Here is a 22,685-nt window from a genome sequence, read left to right as displayed (position 1 = left end):
GTAGCGGAAGTTCCGGTTCCGTCTGGCTCGGTGCTGCAGCTCTGCTGCGGCTCTGCTGAAGGCCTCGAGAGTGGCGGTGGATTGAGCCTGCCTGGTGGGCATTTATTTCTCCTCAGGATCCTCGCGCGCGGCGGCGGGGTGGGCGGGGAAGGGGAGGCGGGGACGTGCTTAACCGTTGTTCATCGCCTGCGTCGGAGCGTCACCCGCTCTGGAGTTGGGGAGGGGCGTCAGCGGGGGGTGGAGGGGAGGGAAGGATTGGCCTGGGAGATACGATACGCGGGAAATGCGCTTCGCACTGACAGGGCCGCGGCCGAGGCTGAGTCTCCCGCACGTCCAGCCGTGACGCCTCGGAGCAAATAGAGAGGCGGGGGGGAGGGGTGTTTGCTTTGTTTTCCGAAGGTGAGTTGGATAAAGGGCCAAGAAAAAATAGTTTGGGGAGAGAGGGTGTTGCTGGTTGTAAAGAAACGGAAGGGCGACCGGGGTCTCGGGCGGTTACCTGAGAGGTTGGAATCGACAAGAACGCATCTTAAAAGCCCGTCTCTTCGGTTAACAGCGTCGGAAGACGTCTTTCCCCGATTACCTTGAGAACCGCTGCTGCTACTACAGGCCCAGTTGTTATACCTCTGATCTTTGTTTAGGGTAGCTTATTCCTTCTGCCGTCGAGGAGCATTGCAGTTTGAATAGGAGCAGTCAGTAATTTGAAGTAATGGTGCAGAAAGCGGAAGCGGGTTTTTCTCCCGTAGGAAAATCGCTGCTGTTGAGCCTCTTTGTATAGAGCTGTTATATTTAATTGGGCTTAGTAGGACTTCTTTGGGCTCTCTAGTGAGGTTATGTAGTCAGATCTGTTCTGTTCATATCGTTAATTAAAGTAGTTAATTGTCAGCCTGTTTCCACTTCGTTATACAGATAGAATTCCTTTCTAAAATGGCAACTGTTGCATGTATTTCCCCCCTCCCCCAAATTAAGTGTTACGCAATTTTTGTATGTTTGCATCAATGTGAATTGGAATGCTTGTATTTCAGGTACAAATTGAATAAATATAACCAAAGCAAATTAAATAGTTTCATTAAGCCATACTTACATTTGAGTATTAAAATATTTATCAAACATAAATTGTTAGCGTTAGATCTATAATTGTTAAAAAAGTTATTGATAGTAAGGCATGCCTGCAAATACATGGTTTATATGGTGCAATTTTTTTTATCAGGTTTTGTATAGTTGTTGCTCATACAAATAAAGCTTTAATTACTTAACATTTTTTTAAAAATGATACTGTTAAACGTGAATTTAAAAAGATAGTTTTCACAGGTTTGTTGAACGTTGAGCAGGAAAAATGGCTTCAGTATCTAGACAACAATGCTGAAGAGATCTTATCCTATATGGCAAGTCTTGTGCATCAATCAGTTAGTGATAAGTAAGGGAATCCCATGTATCTGTTGGGAACTTCAGGCTCTAATGGAAGCTGTTGAACTTTTAGAACATCTTGGGTTTAAATTATAAAGACCTTTAAAGTTAATATTTTGAATTGGGTTTAAAAACAAACAAGGTCAGTGCAAGTGGAAGTGGAAGAAAAATAAACAAAATATACTGCCAGGAGCTGAATCAACTGAAGTTGCTGAAGAGGTTTTAAGGAGTAAGCTTAGAATTTGTAGCAAGGCTGGTAGGCAATTTGTTTTCTTGCTAAATACATTAGAATCTTGAGCTTGTTGTGGATGTCTTTATCAGATAATTTGCTCTGCTTCTTGTGCTCTGTATTCCAGTTCACTTTTGCTAAATCGAACAAGGAGATTTTGGATTCTTTGTTCTAGGAAACTGTGTATTTTGTGTTAAAAGGAGAATGTCATATTTGTGAAAATAAGAAATAGTGTGCATTTGTCACTGAATTCTATTTAGTAGCTATGTAGTCTTACTGCTTAAGGATTTTTTTTTCTTGGTTAGAATGTGACCTTACGGGCAAGACAGAATGTACATTAACTGAAAGAACTATTTGTTTCTCTCTATTGATATTTCTAATGTCTGGTTTCTAGGTTTTCATTACTGTATTAAGAAACTTCCTATGAATCCTCCCATAAAAGAGCAGTTTGAGGCTTGTCCTAAATAGAGGTTTCTATTATACAACACAATGTAATTAAATGAGAGTTTAATTGTTTGAGAAAATGGCAAACTAGCTATCTTTTGTGAAGAAGCAAAAATTGGAGGGGAAGAGGTGTTTACCACATTTACTGAATATAAAAGCTGTTTGATATATACTGGCCTTCAGATTGATTTGGTGATAATAAGGATATAAGCCAATGTATCTGAAAGCCACTAAATTGGAGAGACTGATGTAAATAACTGGAAGAAGCCCAAAAATGGTAATTATGTGAGAAAGATGCTGGCTTGTTTTCTAGATTATATATTTTAATATACAAATCACCCATCAATAGATAGAAACCATAATTACACACCATTGAAAGGAGACAATAAAAACTCTAGCCCTGACCCCTCCAAACCTACTCTATATAAACAGGCACAAACCACACAAGTACTGATGATATTACCTAGTCAGGTAATAAAATGTCTGCAAACAATCATGCTAAGAGAACACCAAGGACTTTTATATCTTTTAATTAGAGCATTCTGAGTAAGGTAAAATATAATGTAACTGGTACATGAGAATTCTTTGGAATCAATTCAAACTTCTCTCTGGTCACTTTCAATAGTATGTAGTGGTGAACTAGATGGAACCCTAGAAATTCTGAATTAATCTTATTATTTGAAATAAACTCTCAGAATTACTTTTAGCTAAGTGTTTCAAGAAAATATGAAAGATTTAAATAGATTGATCAGCTAATATGCCTGCTGATTTAGATAGCTTACTTAGGATAATTACGTTTTGTTCTTGTTACTCTTCTATTCCATAGATTCTTCAGAATTTGCTATCTAGTGTCTGTTGGAACAAAATGTGGGGACATCCTCATTCAACTAATAGAATGGGTCCTTTCCGGTAAGTATTTTAATATGAAATATATTTATTGATGATAGCAGTCCTACATTGACATTGTGCAATACCATTTACTACAACTGGATAAAAGTAGGATTTGGGGGAGGGTAGTTGATGCTTTTCCAGAAAAGAGATAAGTGAAGGGAAATTGAATGGAACATTATAGAGGAGGAAAGACCTAGCTGAAATGTTGAACAGGAACAACCTAAACGGCAACATTTTGCAGGTGGTCCTGCTTATGTACAGTAACAGCAAATTAGATTCTTTATGTACATAGCTTAGGTGCTTGAAATAGCACTTTCTCTTCATGGGATTAATAGAATCCAAGAATTTAGAGAATTACATGTAATATTAAAAATGAAAAGTTACATGTCACCTGGATTGTAGCTTATGGCTGAAAGATTCAAAAGGAAACATTCAATAGTTTAACATATTGTGTTATTTGGTTTGTCTAGTGTGGCTGACTTTTGTCCTATGAATATATTCAGTATAATTACACCATGTGCAACTCAAAGATGTGATGCCCATAATAAAAATGTAATTAGAATGCTCTTGGAGAAATATAACTATGCTAGTGCAGTTTTTTAAATGGTATTTAAAAAAAGTAAGAGAAATTTATGGTATTGCATATTACAGAGATATGTGAAACTTTTTTTGAGTTGCTTTGGTCTTAATATGCAGAGAAGTGTTTGCCTAGTTTTAGGACATTATGCATGGTCAAATAAGATAATTTCATTTTTATATGATCAAAGAGCAATTAGTTTGACATACATTTGAGGCTACCTAGTACTTTGCTGTGGCTTTCTGGTTTTTACCTTACACTATTATAGAGTCTTCTAGAACTTCTGAAAAGTTACTAACAGCAATTATTGTATATTTTCTGAATTCACACATCAGCCTATGCCAGTGGTAGCTAATCTTTTTCGGCTCACGTGCCAGCACCCAGAAGGCAATGTGTTCCCCCACACCCCCTGTGCATGCGTGTGCAATCCCCTCCCCCTGCCACCCCCTTATGTGCACTGCGCCTCACAGCTGATTTTCAGCCGGTTTGAGGCCTCCCAGAGATATGAAAAAAGCCTCTGCAAGCTTTGCAGGACGAATAATAGGCCCATTTCATCACTTCCAGTATTACAAGAAGCGACAAAACAGGCCTATATTTGGCCTGCAAAGCCTGCAGAGGCTTTTTTCAAGCCTCTGAGAAGCCAGAAAAGGCCTCAAACCAGCCGAAAATCAGCTGTGAGGTGCACGCATGTGCAATGAGGTAAGTCTGCCTGCGGCTCATGGCTCTGTGTTCCACCTGTGGCATGCGTGCCATAGGTTCGCCATCATCGGCCTATGCTGTAGCAAGACTTGTTTTGTTTTAGTATATTATGTAGTATGAACCTAACTACTGTGATAAACCATAGTTTATAGTTTACCATACTATGTTGTCTCAATTTAATTGCAATTTAATTAATAAAATATAAGAAAACAAATATTCATTCATTATATCACAGACTGGGAACCTAAAGGCAGAAATTTAACAGTAATAATGAAAAGCACATTTTTAGTTTTGGGGAAAATGAATTGAAATTATTAATGTGCAATAATTAAAAAATAGACAAAAGCAGATGTATTTACATTTGATTCCTATAGCATGCCTACTAAATGCACATTGGATAGGCACAAATCTATGGAGGTACCAATGAAGTATGGAGTAGTTTCAGGATGGATTGGCATAGATCAGAAATATCAAGTGCTGTAGGCTCAGGATTGCTGAATATTATTAAAATACAAGTTGCATACACAAGTCTTAAGCAAAATATTGATCATGTTCTATAAAAGACTTCTTTGATCAGTAGTGACCCAAGTATACTAAAATGATATATTTATTGACAAAAAAAAAACCCTACTGCACAGATTAAAGAGTATGATGTGACTTGCTAGAATTTGAAAAGGTGCATGGATTTATCAACTACTTTTTTAATGATGAATTTAGTAAAAGAAAAATAAGTGTGAATCAAAGATAATGATTAATAAGATCATAGATTATAATAGTTCAAAAATTATACTTCTAGTTCATACCAGAATATTGATGGTGGCTTCAATTCAGTGATACTTGTAAACAGTGGGAAAGTGTTTCTGCTTTTGCAGCCATTCCCTACCAAATGCATCAGACTTCCCACATCTGGTTGCCTCTTCCTGTACCTCATCCTAGTCCATTCTAGACAATGATGATCCCCAACAGCAGCTCTTGCAAGAAAGAGCAAGCCCAGGAAGGTTCATTGTGCAGATGCTATTTAAGATTTACTTTAACCATTATGAAATAATTTAATAAAATATAGCTACTGCACTGATTTATAGTGTACTCTCAATCCACATTCAAAGTGATGTAATGTTATTTCATACCCAAATTGTTTAGGACCTAAAGATTTGAGGACATGATTTAGGTAGACTTGTATGTTTTATTTATTTATTGAACTTTTACTGTATAGCCACCAATATTATATAAAATTATCTTAGTGGCTCACAATGACAGCCAATAAAAAGACAAAAATAAATCAGTACTTCCACACTACAAAGAAAACATCACCTCCCACCATAGCACCAAAACGTCATATGAGGTATAAATATGGGAAAGGGCTTTCTTACTTACAGCATCTTGTTTATGGAATGCTGTTCTATGGGTGGTGGTATTTTTTTTACACCAGCTTAAAATTTGACTATTTGTCACACTTTCTCATCTTGTAGAATATTTGCATGGCTTTGGGGCGGGGGGGGGGGGGATTGTACATAGTTTTTTGTACAACAGGAAATCTATAATCTTTTGCTTAGGGAAAATTAATCAAACCAGAAACCTTATTACCAATAATGTAAGATAGATGAGGCAGTAAGAACACTTGGATGCATTCCATTTGGGACTAACATCCTAAAAGCATATGGAAGTGTCTACATCAGGTTATGAAACTTGGTGCCGGTGAGTCAGATACATCACACGCTAGTCACATCGACCCTTGGGTTAGCGAGTGGGGAAACGGTTGCGATATGTCACATGATGACAAGGTGTCATTATAAGTTTGACGCTGTTAATCTACATCTTAAAGGATTTCTGAGAATAGCATATTGTTGAAAGGAGTCTTATAACGTTTGTCTTAGGTTCATCATACAATATAGCATTGTAAAGTATGTTCCTGTTGAATGTTATTTGATGAGAGAAAAGATCATTAGGTGACCAGGTTTATATAGTAGCAATAATTTTTTTAAAGAACATCAAAACAAGAAATATGAAAATGGGAGATTCTAAAAATGATGTCGTTTGTAAGAACTGTAGCATATTTTATCTTAATTTCAGTACCAATTTTCAGAGACTAAAGACAAAATATCTCAACATTTTTGGAGGCCCTCTTATGAATGGACAAATAAGTTGGACAAATAGAGATGCTTTCTTAATTGTGACTTACTAATGAAATAATTTATTTACGGAGATCTGCCTTGCACTGATGCCCTGCTTTTTTCAGTGCCTAAAACATTCTTCTTCTACATTTTTTTAGTATTATAGTTAGTGTTTTAGTACAACTTGATTAAGGAAATGCACATTGTTTTCTAAATCAGCTGAGTTGGGACAATTGTATCTTAACTATCCTGTCACTGATTCAGAATTCTCCACATATGGACACTTCATTCTTTCACAGGATCTCTTTTTGTATGTTTGTGTGTTTCAGAATTTTCTATGACTATTTAATTTTTAATCATTCAGATTCCCATTCTTACCTGAACCTACAATGTTAACTGAATTTTCCATTACATTCCCTTTCTTATCATCCCATCCCTTCTTTCTTTTTACAGCATTTCAGTCTTAACTTTATTTACACATTTTAGAATTTTAGTCACTTTTGTTACTGGGTTTCTATCCTGTTTCATTTATCTATAAATAAGATCATATAAATAATTGTAAGCATTATTTGTATTTTTTTCTCCTTGTGAACTGTATCTCTTCTCCTTTTTGCATTTCCTGGTCCTATTCTGGTCTGTTAATTGTTGTGTATGTTCAACAGTGTCAGAGAGATTAAAAATGGGCAGATTGTGATCAAATTGCATTTGCAAAGGATTATTCTATCAATTTATAGAGCTACCTACCTCGGAATCATGACTCTGGGCAATGAACATAGGAATCAAAACTCCAAGCTAAAATAATGAATAATAATAATATGATCAGTAATAACACAGCAGCATTCGAGAATGATCAATAAAAGCACATAACTATAGTAATGCCAAAGACAATCACAACAATGGGCTCACCCAATCTATATAGACCTCATGCCTGGGAGAACATTCAGGTCTTCAAGGATTTATAAAATGCAAACAGGGTCAGAGCCAAACAAATATCATTGTTATTGTGTACCAATAACCAGCAGGAACTGTGAAAGAAAAAGCTCACTCCCAGTTTCCTGCCAGATGGTACTGTTTAATAGATGACATCCAGAGCATGCCCCAACCTGCCAAAGCCAGTGGGTCAAGAAAAAACAAGTGGAGAAGGGCAGTCTTACAAATAATGAAAGGCTTTATAGCTGATAATCAGTACATTGAATTGCACCTGGAAGCCTACTGGGAACTCTTGCTTCCATAATTTTCCATGCCACTGCATTCTGGACCAGTATAAACTTCTGAGTGGCCATCAAGAGCAGCTGTGTATTGAGTATATTGAAGCAATCCATTCAGGAAATGAGCCAAGTATCTCCCAATTCCGTTTGTGATGAATTCATGCATACTGGTGATACCTAACTCTGGCAGATTATCTCATCCATCAGCTCTATGTTGAGGTTACACAGGAATGGGGAGAGAATCCCGAGGGATTGTACAAAGGAGGAATATGGAGTCAGATCTCTCCTTTACTAACAACTTCGGAAGAAAGGGAATCATTGCACCACAGTCTCTTTCTCTCTATTCCCTAGGCTTGCTAAGAAGAATACTGAAAGCCACTGAGATGGAGATCAAGTATGGAAGCATTCTCCCTCATCAGTGATTATACACAAGTTCAGTCAATGAAGTTTCAATCTCCTACTCAGGCCTCAAAGCTAATTGAAAGATTTGCAGATAAACCATTTCCTTCAGGGCTTTCTTTTTATATTTTTTAGCAACTTGTCCTTTTTATTAGTTTATAATATAAAATACAAAAACAAATAATAGGACAAATAGGGGGCAGAAGGGAAGGGAAAAGTGTGAAAAAGAAGGGAAAAAGAAAGAAAAGTCATTGACTTCTGACTCCCTTTGCTGCAATAAAATAAAATAGTAACATCAAAGCTTAACTTTTTATTTTTACAATAATAATATAAAGTAGTCATTTCTATAACCACAATTCTTTCTAATCAGTAAAACGCCAAAAAGTTTAATTTTTTCTACCTCAGGCACAAAGCTCAGAAGCGGTTTCTGAGAAGCAGAAACTAAAGTAATTGTGTTTTTTTCTTTTATCAAAGCTGTCAATTTAGCCACCTCTGCTAACTCCATTCAACTTTGGGAGCCATTCGTCCATTGTGAGGATCAAAGTGTCCTTCCATTTTTGTGTATAAAGTAATCTTGCTGCTGTCAACATATATAGCATCAAAGTTCCAATTCCCCCCCAAGTCTTTTTCCATTAACCCCCCCCCCCAAAAAAAAGTTTCTGGTTTTATCTTTATATTTACTTTAAGAATCTTCTTAATCCTACTCCAATATTTCTTTGCTTTATTACATGTCCACCATAAATGATAAAGAATCCCTTCTCTTCATTTGCATTTCCATGAAGTGCCTTTATATATTCATGATCTGATGTTAAATACCAACAAAACATAATCTTATAGGAAATTTCTTTTAAATTGTAATTTAAAAATTTAAATTGTAATGTAGTGTAAATTTTAAACCTTTTGTCCACATATTATCAAGCTTTACATTATATTCAAAATTTCTTGCCCAGTGAATAATAACAATGCTTTACATATTCACTTTCCAAATTCAAATTCAATAATGTTTTATAGACCTTAGCAATAATATGTTCATCACTACCACACAGTAGGATTTCCAATTCGTTTTTAATAAAGTCAAACCTATAACTCTCTCTGTCTAATTTAAATCTTCTTTCAATTGTAAATATGTAAACCAATGGCCTCTAGCTCTTCCTTAGACTTGAGGATAGGATCACCAAAATTAAAACATGATTTTACCATAAGTCTACCAATTCGGCTTCGCCATCCTTTCTTTTCTGAAAAAGGCTTCCTGAGGACATACCCAAAGAGGCATCTTCATAGAAAACCTTGTTTTATATTTATTCCAAATCTTAGAATGGCACATCTAACAAAATGGTTGTTAAATTCAACTTTTATTTTAACCTTCTCATACCATAAAAATAACGGTGCTATACAAATCTGAATTCATGACCTTCTAAATCAAGTAGCCTCTTGTTCTGGAGGTTCACCCACTCTTAGCCAGACCAAACAATCAATATCGAAATACAGTTTCAAATCTGGTAAACCTAAACCCCCTCTTTCTTTAATATCTTGCTGTAGTATATATCTAATTCTTGGTTTTGTTCTGACCCAAGCCTTGTTCAAATTAAACAAACACAAACTGTATAAAAGCAAACCTTTTTTAATGTGGCGCTGGGAATTCTTTGTATTCCCAGCCAAGAGTCATTTAAACCTAATTGTCCGAGATAAAAGCAAACCCTTTCAAGGTTGTAAAAGGCTGCCAAGAACAGAAGTCTAATTACTGATAAATACCAACCGACGGAAGTTTCAAAAACAAACCGGAGTTCGTAAGGCTTCAACAAGGACTTAGAGTCTAAAGAACTTCTTTGCTTCCTGCAAAGAGCACATCCCCGAGGACTGTTTTTTTTCCCTTATGGGAGGGGCAATCACCTTCCAGCCTTACTCCCGAGTCGCCCTTGCTGCTTCAGCTGCTCTCTCCTTCGAGCAGCCCTGCGCACACGTGCACTGGGAACAGGCTCCCCAGCGTCCTCTGCTTCACTGATGCCAGACTCCAAAAACTCCAAAACTCCCACTCTCCAATAGTCCTGGCCCCATTCCTGCATCAGACGCAGGACCCTCGTCCAAGTCCTCACCAGACTCCCTGACTGGTTCCCTTTCGTCCTTGCTGTTAAGAGACCTCTGCCATCCTCATCTGCTGCCGGAAAACCATAACAGTTTTTTCCCTTGCCATATAAACTTAGAAATATCCTTTGCCATTGTTTAAATGGAATACCATTTGCAAATATTGGTAATGTCTGAAACAACAAAAAAGCATCCTTGGTAAAACATTCATCTTAATTACAGAAATTACTACCCTATAGTGATAAATGCAGTTTATTCCATTTTAATAAGTCCTTTTTAATATCATTCCAGAAAGGCATATAGTTATTTTGAAGCAGTTTTGTGTTCGTATTTGTCAATATCACCCAGTAAGAGAGTGGAACACTGTTTTTTAAAGTATCCACCTTTCCTCAAGTATGAATTCACCACTCTGGATGCAGCCATGTATCATCTCCCAGGAAATCTTAGCCAACCAGAGGGACATGTATTTTATATACAGTGGCCAAGTTCATAGCTTGCTTTAACAGGCTCAAATCCATACCAGATAACAGAACCAGACATGCCTCTGTCAAGTCCATAAGTCTTATCAGAAAGCTGACATCCAACTTGGAGCAAATATGATCAATTTTATCCAACAGATCTCTAGAACATTTTTCACAGTAGTTCTTTAGGTGCACCTCAGATTCCATCCTGCTAAGTTGCCCTGAGTGATGTGATAAGGGTGAAAAATATATATACACATTTTGCCACCTTTGTCACCATATGGTAGTACTGAAACAAAGCTCTAACATATGTCCGATTTGCACATTTCCAGTACTATTAAGTGTATCTTATTTCAAACTTCTAAAAAATAAGAATTGTTGCTTGCTGATCATTATTTTCATACTGAGTTGCTGTGCTGATTATCCAGTTTAGAGAAATATATTTGTCAATTAGCTTTAAATTTCATAACCTTTTATTATTGATTGCTACTTGCAGCTTGGTTATTTAGCTGTAGATATTTGATTCCATATATTGTGAATATTAAATTGCAATAGTTTGCAAAACCTGCATTGATATTTGCACTAGAGATCTGGCGTAGTTTTAAATTAAATTTTCCTGCCACAGAATTCCTTTTGTAATTCAGGTGAATTATGTGGAGAAAGGTAATCCCCATTTCCTTTTAGGCATCATTTTTTGAACTCTCCAGGAAAAATTGGGATAGGCTTTGAACATTTTTGTAGGGAAGATTGTCATACAGTGTTGTATTTCATTCTTCTTACTCCTTTAACAAATTATCCTAAAATAATGTAATGTCTTACCTGTAGTTGCTAAGTTATAAAAAAATCTTCAGTGACCTATCTTTTAATAAATAAAATCTGCCTGAAACATCTCTAAATTTAGAATATTTATCAGATGTCCCTGAGCATGTTTATTTAGTTTTATTATTAAAAAAGATTATATTTTCATAAATTTTCTGATAGGTTTCCTTTCAGAAACCACAAGAATTTATTTTCTGCTGATTCTGTGTTTTTTTATTCAATAGTAGTCTCTCATGAGAAAATGGCTTTTAATTTAATGCCAGTGTTTCTTACACTTGAATGAATTTCACCAAACCCTATTATACCCCTGAAATCAATTCCAGAGGCTTGGATGATCCTTCAAAATAATGTGGGGTATTGCCATGGAAGAAGTGAAATAATATTACGGTACACTGCTATATGTGTAATGTTCTCCTTCCCTCAGTATCGGTAGCCCTTCACTTATGACTGTTCATTTAATGACAGTTTGAAGTTACAACAGCTTCAGAAAAAGTAATTTATGACTTATACTCATGCGTACAAGGTTTGAACTACCCCCATGATCATGTTATCACAACTCGGGCATTTAGCAACTAGCTGGCATTTACAATCAGTTGCAGTGTCCTGCAATTATGTGATTATGGGATTTTTTTTTAAAAAAAATTTATGACATATTTGTGGCAAAAACAGCAATAGCGGAAGCTGGATTCACTTAATGACTGCTATATAAGTTGTGAAAACAGAACTGACTCTCTTTATGACTGCAGTGACTAACACCATAAATTTCAGTTGCAGTTGTGATTATAAGGACTATATCTCTCAATGTTGTATCTTTTAAATTTATTTCAAAAGAAGTTGAGATCACCCTTTATTTCAAACCTATGATAAGAGATCTTTAAATGTTGTAAAAGCATTTAAGACATTGGTAATTTGAGCTTTAGATTCTGCAAACACTTCTGTAAACCCATAGTATTTGTCTGGCCTGTTAATTTTTGTTTATCAGCTGCTTTGTTTATCAACTCTTTATTATCTTTGACATATTTCACATATGTTTTCCAAAACAGTGGTTTGATGCGAAACTTTGATGTTTTGCAAATATAAATGTACATATTTCATTGAGCTTTCTGTACAGTCTCCCCTTGTACTTGTTCTCTAAATGTAGGAGAAAAATGATTTTACACCTTTTATAGGTAGTCCTCAACTTACAACCACATTTGGACCAACATTTCCATTGTTAAGTAAGGTGGGGTTTAAGAGAATTGTGTTCGATTTTATGACTTTTTTTTTGCCACCATTACTTCCCGCCTTGACTTTGCTTGTCAGAAGCTGGCTGGGATGGTTGCAAATGGCAATCACTTGACCCCGGGATGTTGCAAGTATCGTAAATACATGCTGGTTGCCAGTTGCCTGAATTTTGATCACTTGACCATGGACATGCTGTGATGGTTGTATGTGCAAGAACAGGTTATAAGTCATTTTACTTTAGTGCCATTATAACTATGAATGGTTGTAAATCAAGGACTACCTTTATTGATCAATGACATTTGTGAATTTTGGAATATTAATTATTAAACTCCACTTACAGTTTTAGATTTAAACTTCTCTAAAGCAGTACAAGAAAGCATTAAGATTTGTAGACCCTAGATCAGACCTGGGCGGTTTACAGCCCCCGGGCCACATCTGGCCCTTTGGCTGTTGCTTTCCGGTGCTCATGAAATTAATCGGAAATAAGAAATCAAATGTAAAAAGCATTCTGCATTGGGCAGGAGAAGAAGCCAAGTCAGGTCTGGCTTTAAAGCAGTCGCTCCGTGTTCCATCAGTCAGTTGGAGAGAAAGCACTTTTCTGTGCTGCCCAGCACTCATCCCTATTCTGGAGCAGCCTGAGGAGATGAACTGATGGAGCTTGAGAACATCAAATTAAGTTACATTGGTTCAGCACTCCACAACAATCCCAGTTTCTCATGTGGGCCTTGGAAAAAAATATTGCCTAGGGGTATCAAACTCTCAGCCCATGGCTGGATGCATCATGCGCTGGCCATGCTCACACCTGGTTTAGCAAACAGGAAAAAAGTTGCGATACGTCACGTGACGACTCTGTGACAATGCGAGTTTGACACTCCTGCCCTAGATGATTGAGGTTCCACAGATACACTTGAAAGTAAATTAGCCTACTACAATTAAACTGTTTCTGTAAGTGCTACTTACACAAGCAAGGACATTCTTAACTTGTTAACCAGTACCTGAGGTTCCCCAGTATAAAGTGATAGTGGTGAATATGTACAATCCTTGATCGATATACTATAAAAGATCAGTACAATTCTGCAGGATTAAGCAATCATAAAGAATTGTTTTTTGTAAATGTTCTGATGATCATTTCTGGGGCAAAAGCTTTTTGCCATCTCTCTCTCTCTCTCTCTCTCTACCATATGCGTATACTCTAGAGCAGGGGTCGCCAACCTTTTGGACCTCAGGACCACCAAACACATAATTTTAAATCCCAGGGACCACTATCCGGTTCTGTGGGCACGGCCTAATTTGTGGGTGTGGTTTGGTCATGTGACTGGCTGGGCATGGCTTGTATGTAAATACAAATTTTTATATAAATATTGATTTTTTTATAAAAAAAGAGCAACTTTACCCCAAATCAGGCAAAGCAGGCAGGCAGATTGAGTTGCTCACAGAATCACAGATTCATTCAGAAATCTATCTGTCATTGGCTAGCTCAATCTGTCACATAAAAATTGCTTGCAAGCAAACTCATAAAATTTGCTAGCAAGCAAACTTACAAAATTAACTCACAACATACCATGTATGTAAATATTGAAATTTTTATAATAAAAGAGCAACTTTTACCCAAACTCAGGCAAAGCAGGCAGACAGATTGAGTTGCTCACAGAATCACAGATTCATTCAGTGATCTATCTGCCATTGGCTAGCTCAGTCTCTCAAATTTGCTTGCCGTGAGTCTGCACTGAATAATAAAACCTTCAGTCTCAAGGGAGGTGCGGCTGTGCTTAAAAGCAGAGCTGAAGATCTAAAGACTAGCCAGAAAGCAAGAAATCCACCCATTTACTGCTTCCTAGCTAATTTAAATCTCCCGGCACAGCAGAACAGCTGATGGTCGGAAAAAGGAAAAATAGCAATTTAGCAGGCAAGTTTGCTGGGTAAGGAGTGAGTGGGCAGGGAGGGTTGCCGCAGGCCATGTGGGCAGCACAGCCTTGTGTTTCTGTGCAGCCTGGATTAATTGCTTTGTGGGGGGGTGCTCTGGGAGTGAGGTTTCTCTGTGGACCATCAAAATTTTCTCACAGCCCACCAGTGGGCCATGACCCACCGGTTGGTGACCGCTGCTCTGGAGAGTTTATAAACTCCTTTAAAAGCTACACCTTTTCCTAGGCTTGAACAGGTCCCATAAATTAATGTGTCTTTAATTTCTATGGGAAAGGTGCAACTTGTTTAAGGAGCTTCTGAATTGTACAAGTATATTTATGTTGGATTTGAAATATCTTTTGTGCTTTCAATCTGAATATAGGTAGTCTTCAAATTACAATAATTTGTTCAACGGTTGAAGTTACCAGGACACTGAACAAAGAGACTTATGATCTGTGTCAAAAGTTACAACCATTGCAGTGCCCCTGAAGTCACATGATAAAATTTGGGCACTTGGCAGTCCATCCACACTTACGAAGCTAGGAGGCTTCAACTGATCCATCTGCCTATACCCTCACATCTATGTCCTAATAGTCCCAGTATACTCTGCCACCTCAACAGATCTTTGGGTGCTCCATGCTACTGATGAATTGTGCCCAATCTAGCCCTTTGCGCCAAGAAGCGCCTTTGTATAAAGCTGGCAAAAGCAAGCCCTTCTCACCATGCTTTTGGGCCAGAGCTTCCTGACCCGCTGCGGATCTGATGCTGCTTCTGGCTTGTTTACTTGCTTGCTTCTGCTTCTTGAGGTTCACCAAGAAGCCCTGCCACAGCTCAGGGTACTGCAAGAAGCACAAGTAAGATGCAGGGAAACAAGAAGCAGCCCGAGAACCATGGTGTGCCAGGAAGCCCCATCCTAGCTGAGCCTACCAACCTAGTACAAAGGGAGTTTCTTTTGTAGCTTTTATGCAAAGGGGCTTTTTGGTGGAAAGGGCTGGGCATATCTCAACAGCAGCAGGAAAAAAAAGATGGGAAAGGTCTGTTGGAGCAGGAGGCAAGCAGCCAAGGGGCAAAGATGGGAGGGAAATACTGTAGTGGGTGGAAGAAGTTGGAGACAGTCCTTTCCTTTACTGAGGCTCGGTATTGAGAGGGACCAAGCCTTGAATGCCTTGACTGGTCGCTTAACAATCCACAATTTTTGATTAATGGCCACAATGGGGATGGCTGGGATCGCTATAATAATATCTCGCTTTATAACCATGCTGATCTAAAATGACAATCTCTGTCCCCAATTGTTGTGATAAGTCAAGGACCACCTGTAGCTGCATATTCTTGATCATTTTTGATCATTGGATCATATCTATTAGTGTAAATAACTTTTCTTCAATATAACAGGTATACTGGAAAGAATATTACATTATTGACTGTTGTGGGGGAAATGAAAGACTGAAGTTATTTTATGCTGTTTTATTGCTAATTTTTTTTATAATGTATACCAGTGGTCCCCAATCTTTCTGGCCCCAGGGACCAGTTTCGGAAGAAAAATTGTCTTCAGGGTTTTTTTTTCAAGTTTTTATGAATTTGTATCCTTCCAATTTAGTAACTCAAGATCTTCTAGTTTTAGTAAGGAATTGTACAAACCATCAATATCAGGAGTAGGGTCAATTCTTCCACTGGAAAAATAAAAGGAAACAACAAAACATTTATATTTATAGTTCTTAGTATATTTGAATAAATTATTTGCTCAAATTTTTGCAAACTGAGTTTACTAGAGATAATTTTGAGTCTTAATTTCAAACACATTAAGTGCACTTTTCTCTAGGAATGAGTTAAATGTCCTAAATAAATCATGTTATGTTAAGGGTAAAATAAAATTCTTCAGACCACCTGCCAAAGCAAACATTTTAATAAAAAATTATACCAGCAAAGGAATACTGTCAAGAATATTATCTGTTTCCATCTTTATACAATTGTGAAATTACTTACGAAATGTAATTTGCTGTAAAATGGTGTAGTATACTTTCAGTTCCAACTGGTAATAAGTAGTACGTAACATTGGAAAGACAAGAGTGGAAGTCCTCATACATTGAAATAGTGCCTTGTATTAATAACCTTTTCTTTGATTGTTGAACAAGGAATTCATTATTATAGGAGAGCTTATAAGAATTCCTTTTGATTTATTTTTAAAATGGTGATAAAACCAGGTTTAAGGAATATTCCCTGGCTGAGGAGCATGCAAAATAATTATGGTGGCCTCTTAAACTCTCTAAAAGTTCCCAATTTAATTTATTATGAGACTATGTAGATTGTTACCTTAACTCATTAATATTTCAGGTATTCCATGTTGAGTTCTTCTGGGAATTATGGTGACATAAGAGTGCGCAAGTTTACTTATCACGCCTGTCGTATACTACCACCTCTTAAAGTACCAAACATCACTATCTTCTGCGGATCTTACTGTTGAACATCTCTGTTAAAGTTAGAGAAGAACATGCTGATGTGTAGATTACAAACTCGAAGGACATTATGAATAACACTGTCTTTATTTCTACAGTGGGAGCCAAGAAGAAAGATTTGCTCCCGGGTGGAACAGGGATTACTCTCCTCCCCTTGATAGTCTTGCTCAAGAAAGACACTCTGGCAACTTCTCTGGCAGAGAATCACTTCCTTTTGATATCCAGGGACTCCCAGGCATCCTCAATCCTCAGTTTGCGAACAGAGAGGAATCTACTTTCAGCTTTGGAGGTAGAGATGGACCACATAGTGACTTCAGAGGTGGGGAGGGTCATATGCATGACTTTGAAAGCAGAGATTACTCTCCTTCAGATTTTCAGAGTAGGGATGATTCACAGTTGGACTTCAGAGCTAGGGTACCACTCCTTCCAGACTTTAGGGGTAGGGAGATGTATCCTGGAACTTTTCAGGATAGAGAAGGCCAAGCTGTGGAGTATAGTGGAGGAGATGTTCCTCCTATGGATTATAGAAATAGGGATACATTCCGAATGAACTATAGAGATAGGGAAGCTCATACAGTGAACTATAGAAGCAGAGATGATACTTCATCAGATTGTCGTACTAGGGGAACATCTGATTTGGATTTCCGAAATAGAGACGGATCACACCCACACTTTAGAGCAAGAGACATGCCTGAACAAGATTATAGGGGCAGAGAGCAACCATATTCAGATTTCAGGAAAAGAGATGTACCTGATACAGATCTGAGAAATATGGGTGCGGCTGATTCAGACTTCAGAGACAGAGATATAGCCCACTCAAATTTCAGAAATAGGGCAAAACCTCAGGCTGATCAGGATTTTAGGGGTAGGGATGCCCCACCACCGCTGGATTTTGCAGAAAGGGAGACACTCTCAGCAGACTCAAACGTTGTAGACTACCATCACAGACAATCTCCAGCACAGTTAGCAGATAGAGAATGCAAGATAGAAGAGACTGTAGTTGTTAGAGACAGGTCTTCTTTGAGTATTCAGAATGAGGATTTGCCACATTCAGAATCAAGAGCCAGAGAAGAAGAAAAACCCCAAGAACAAAATCTTAAGACTGAATCTTCTCTAGAGTACCAAAATAGCCGCAATCCTCTTCCCAAACTTCTGGACCAAGATAAGCCTGCTCAGGGCTTTGTTAGCAATCAGGAGATTTCTGCAAAAGAAGAGCAAGTAGCTGAATTGCCGGGACTAAAAGAAAAAAGTGATCTGGATTTCCTTGGAAGGCAAGATACAGACTACAGGGGCATTGAGTATCGAGATGTAGATCATCGTCTTCCAGGATGTCGGGTCTTTGACTATGAACATGGCAAAACTTTTGCTGATGGGAAGTCTTGTAAAGATTCTCAACCAGATCTTCAGGTATGCAATTTATTGTAAATTTGCTGCCTTAATTCACATTTATAAAATGCTTACTAGAAGATGATAATATTTAAAAAATCAAAGCTGTGAGCTGTAATGAAATTAATTATCCTTTACACCATCTCAGTCCTTGTATAATTAAATCTGTAAATTGTAGTGTAGGTATTGTAACATGAGATCATTAATTGGATTTATATTTTGCCTTTTCTTGAGTTTGAGATGATAAACATAGTTTCCTATGTTCCAAGTTTTTCTCATAAAAACAATCTGATTGGCATGAGGGATAGTCAGCCTAAATCCATGGAAGTGAGCTTCCATGATTGAAGATGAATTTGAACCTATAAACCTTTATTTCACACTTTAATCAATATAACACTGAGTCTTCCGTACAACTTTATGTGTCTAATTTCTTTAGTTCTAATTTGCTTCTTATAAATGAATGCTTCCTATTAGTGGACATATCTTTTACATGCAGTCTTAGCTTCTTGATGATAAAATGTTATGGATTATATTGTAACGTTTTAAAGGAATTTACACATTTTCAATTATGTTTGACTTGTTGCATCTTTCTTCTACTTCATTGTTGACTTTAAAATCCTTTTGAATTTTATTTTGAAGGACCAGGACTATAGAACCTGTCTCAAAGATACCAAGCCAAGCAAGTTGATTCGACTAGGAAGAGTGCCTGAAACTGCTACAAAAGATGATGTAAGTTGTATTTATGAAACTTATCTAGTAGTAGATGATACACTAACTATATATTATAGCTTTTGTGTTTTCAATTCCAAATAATAGAAAAACAGAATTTAACAATGCAGTTAGATGGGGGTCCAGGGACTGTACAGAGAAAAGAAAAAAAAATTGCCTGCAGTTTACTTTTGACTATTTAACATTGTTTTAATAAAGATGTAAATGGAGTTATATTTAGAAAAATAGATCTGTGCTGATTTAATAGTGATTTATGATATATTTGCATAATTTTAATGAAGTTTCAAAGCTAGTTAATGTTCACTTTTCTTAAAACATTGAAATGTGCCAGTTACATATATTCCATATTTCTATGAATACTACAATGCTTTAATTGGAAGAAGACACATTTGTTTTGCCCTGGTTTAATGAAAAGCAGAATTAGCTTCTCAGCAGGATAGAATGGTGTTGATCACAAGACTTTGTCTTTTCTTGTTCTAAATTCCTTCACTGTCTAATCTGTATTTATTTTACAATTAAAACAGATTCACTTTTTAATATCCTTAAACAATCCGTAGCTTTTTCAGAACACTATAATCTATGGTACAGAAGCAGATCAAACCAGTATAGATAGTGCTTACTTAAGGGTGGTAATTGGGATTGGTACCATATTTTTTGGTGTATAAGATGCATTCCCCCCCCTCCCCCAAAAAAGGTTGAAATATCTGTGCATCTTATACAGCAATTGTTGCCAAAGCCTTGCCCACCTGCTGTCCTCCACCCTTCGGCTTTTGCCTCCTTGCAGCAAACAGCCTGGTCAGCTTCAGCACAGCCTGATTTAGCATAAGCAGCTGATTGTCAGTTGGAGCTGTCTCCCAACAATCAGCTGTTTCAGTCTGCAGGGATCGCCATTGTCTATTGCTGCCTCCGCACACCCCATTTTCAGCCTCTGCATCCTGTTTTTGGCCTCCTTGCGCCTCGTTTTAGGCCTCCGTATGCCCCATTTTCAGCCCTTTCCAGGCAGCAGGGATCAGAACAGGCCAAAAATGGAGGGCGTGGAGGCTGAAAATGGGGCGCGTGGACACAGCAATAGACAATGGCGATCCCTGCAGACTGGAACAGCTGATTGTCGGTCGGTAAATCCAACCGACAATCAGCTGCTTGTGCTAAATCAGGCTATGCTGAAGCTGACCTTGCTGTTTGCTGCAAGGAGGCAAATTGCTGGGAGGCAGAGGCAGATTTTTTTTTTCTTGTTTTCCTCCCCAAAATCTAGCTGCATCTTATACTTCAGAGCATCTTATAGTCCAAAAAATATGGTAATTGATAAGTGATGCGATCATAAACCATGACATCACATGACTGTGTTTACTTATGACAGAAGTTGTAACCATTCCAGTTGCAATTGTTAGGCGACTCCAAGGCAGTTGCAAGATCCTGGAGTCACGTAGTCCCCATTCGTGATCTGCTCGCTTCCCCATTAACATTGCTTGTCAATAGCTGGCAGTGAAGGATACAACTGGTAATCATGTGACTGTAGGACATTGCAGCCTTCATATTGGTGAACCCTTTCCAAATGGCTGAATTACAATGATATGACTAGCAGAGATAGCTGGAGGAATGATTATGTCCCCTTGTTCAGCACTGCTGTAACTTCTAATGGATGACAAGTGGTGGCTGAATGAGGACAATCTGCACTATGTTAGAGTAATTGAAGGGGAGCACCCTCCACAAACATGTAGCAAAAATGAATTTATTGTGACATAGACTTTGATGTACCGTTACTTTAGCTTACACTGTCAATTGGTTTCCATTTTCATTTCCATTAATGTGAAATCATTGTTTTGGGCCAAACAGAATGAATATTCAGTGTTAAAATGTTCAGTATAATATAGGCTTTACCACTTAACTGGACGCTTTGTTTTTATAGATTCTCAATGCTTTCCAAGCCTGTGATGGAACACCAGTAAAAAACCTGCGCCTAAAAGATTATACCACAGGTGGGTTTTTTCAATTTTTAAAAGTTCGTTAGATTTACATTAATGTTTTTATAACTATTGATCAGGTGATCTGCTTCTTGCTAGCATTATATTTTTGATGTTAAGAGGAATTTGAGGCATATGGTCTATTCACTTGCCTTTTTCCTGGATTGACATTTTCAGGATCAGGTTTAGCAAGTCTGTTGCAAATCACCTGTTTTAGCTCTGCATTAATATTGAGGTTAGATACCTTTGAAAGACAGAAGATAAACTTGTTCTAACATAAAATTCAAGAATTAGTAAAAGTTTGTCTTCAGTGACTTTTTTAAAAAAAAGTCTCTGGAATACCTTTCCCATAACAATCTCAATAAAAATAGTCTTACAAGCATGGAATTGGAAAGGCCATGGAATTCATCTAGTCCAATCACTTGGAACGTGTTCAGGATCTATTAGAATATCTGATAGATAACCTTATAGTCCTTGTTTGAAGATCTCTAGTGAAAGAGAATTAACCATGCAATGTGGCAGTACATTGCACTTAGGACACCGTTTGTACACTTAGGAAGTTCCTCCTGATATCTAGCCTCAGTCTTCTTCCTTATAATTTCAATCCACTGGCTCTTGTCCTCTGTTCTGAGACCAGAGAGAATAAGACCACTCTCTCTTCCATATGAGAACTTTTCAGATATAGAAGATAGCTGTCAAATCTCCCCTTGATTTTCTTTTCTGTAAGCTAAACATAACCAGATTGTTCATGAATATTTGGTTTTCAGATCCATTACTGTCTTGGTAGCTCTCTGCTGAACCTGTTTCAATTATCATTGTTCTTTTTGAAATGGGGTTTGACCAGGTCAATTAACTTTCCGTGATTTGGACTCTGATCCTGTTAATGTATCTCAAGATGTATCTGAATATTTGATACATTATCCTTAAAAGATACCTCTCATCAGAGTCATCAGATGCAAATAGTTCTAAACTGATCACTAAAATCTTTACTTATGAATTCTGTGGCACCTGGGTGACTATCTTTTTATTTCAGATAATGGTTTGTTGATAATTTCCTAGATCCAATTCTTATGTCCATTACTGGTATCAGATAACTTTTATTAGGGAACATTTGTAATATGCTGGCATAGAATAAATATTGATAAAGTTCAACATGATATAGAATAATGGAAACAAACATTACAGATCTGATAGGACAAAAGTGCAAAAGATGTTCTTGGTCCCCCGTTCTCTCCCCGGTTGCTGTGATATGTTTTGAAAGCAACTAGAAGACATATTAGAGTCAGCTTAATAATGTATATTTCAGCAGCAAGTAGAGCTTGCTTTTTAGATATTTCTTGATATGCAGAGAAATTTAGAAAGAGAAAAATCTATATCAATACAGAATTCTGTTATTATCCTACAAATTTTTGTGTATTTAACTTACATCTAAGTGGCCTATTTGCTCTTAGCATGAAAGAGAATAATTTACCAGAATTAAAATATCCATCTTTAAAAGTTTTTTAATTCCTTTCAGTCTTGAATAATGAGCAAGACTTTTGGAAGTAGATTGTGGAACATGTTTTCCCCTTCAAATGTATTCTTTCATATCACTTTTGGCAACAATAATAGTCCAATTAGTTTAAAGTCTGATTCATCTAACATACCTAACTAGTCTTATTATTTATAATTTTATATTTTGGGCCCCTGTAAATATGAATAATGTC

At 37.2% G+C, this 22,685-nt stretch overlaps 1 protein-coding gene across 8 annotated transcripts in view; it reads left to right on the top strand.

Moving 5' to 3' along the window:
- Positions 1-22,685, top strand: part of RBM6 (RNA binding motif protein 6) — a 75,015-nt gene continuing 52,330 nt past the window's right edge. For 3 of the 8 annotated variants that reach the window (XR_015741675.1, XM_026725675.2, XM_026725669.2), the window contains exons 1-5: positions 1-94; positions 2,904-2,986; positions 17,002-18,310; positions 18,929-19,018; positions 20,925-20,994. Coding sequence is in view for 7 of the 8 variants with exons in the window: in XM_026725675.2 (XP_026581460.1) it covers positions 2,943-2,986; positions 17,002-18,310; positions 18,929-19,018; positions 20,925-20,994 (1,513 nt within the window). In the remaining variant the exon portion in view is untranslated. Of the gene's footprint in view, positions 95-376; positions 400-2,903; positions 2,987-15,842; positions 16,031-16,781; positions 18,311-18,928; positions 19,019-20,924; positions 20,995-22,685 lie in introns of those variants that run through there. The other 5 variants (XM_087924103.1, XM_087924100.1, XM_087924104.1 and 2 more) reach the window with 3 other exon arrangements.

The sequence above is a fragment of the Pseudonaja textilis genome, chromosome 2 (assembly GCF_049901715.1).
Source record: "Pseudonaja textilis isolate UNSWEBS1 chromosome 2, rPseTex1.2, whole genome shotgun sequence".
Taxonomy (NCBI): domain Eukaryota; kingdom Metazoa; phylum Chordata; class Lepidosauria; order Squamata; family Elapidae; genus Pseudonaja; species Pseudonaja textilis.
This window is presented reverse-complemented; position numbering and strand designations above follow the sequence as displayed.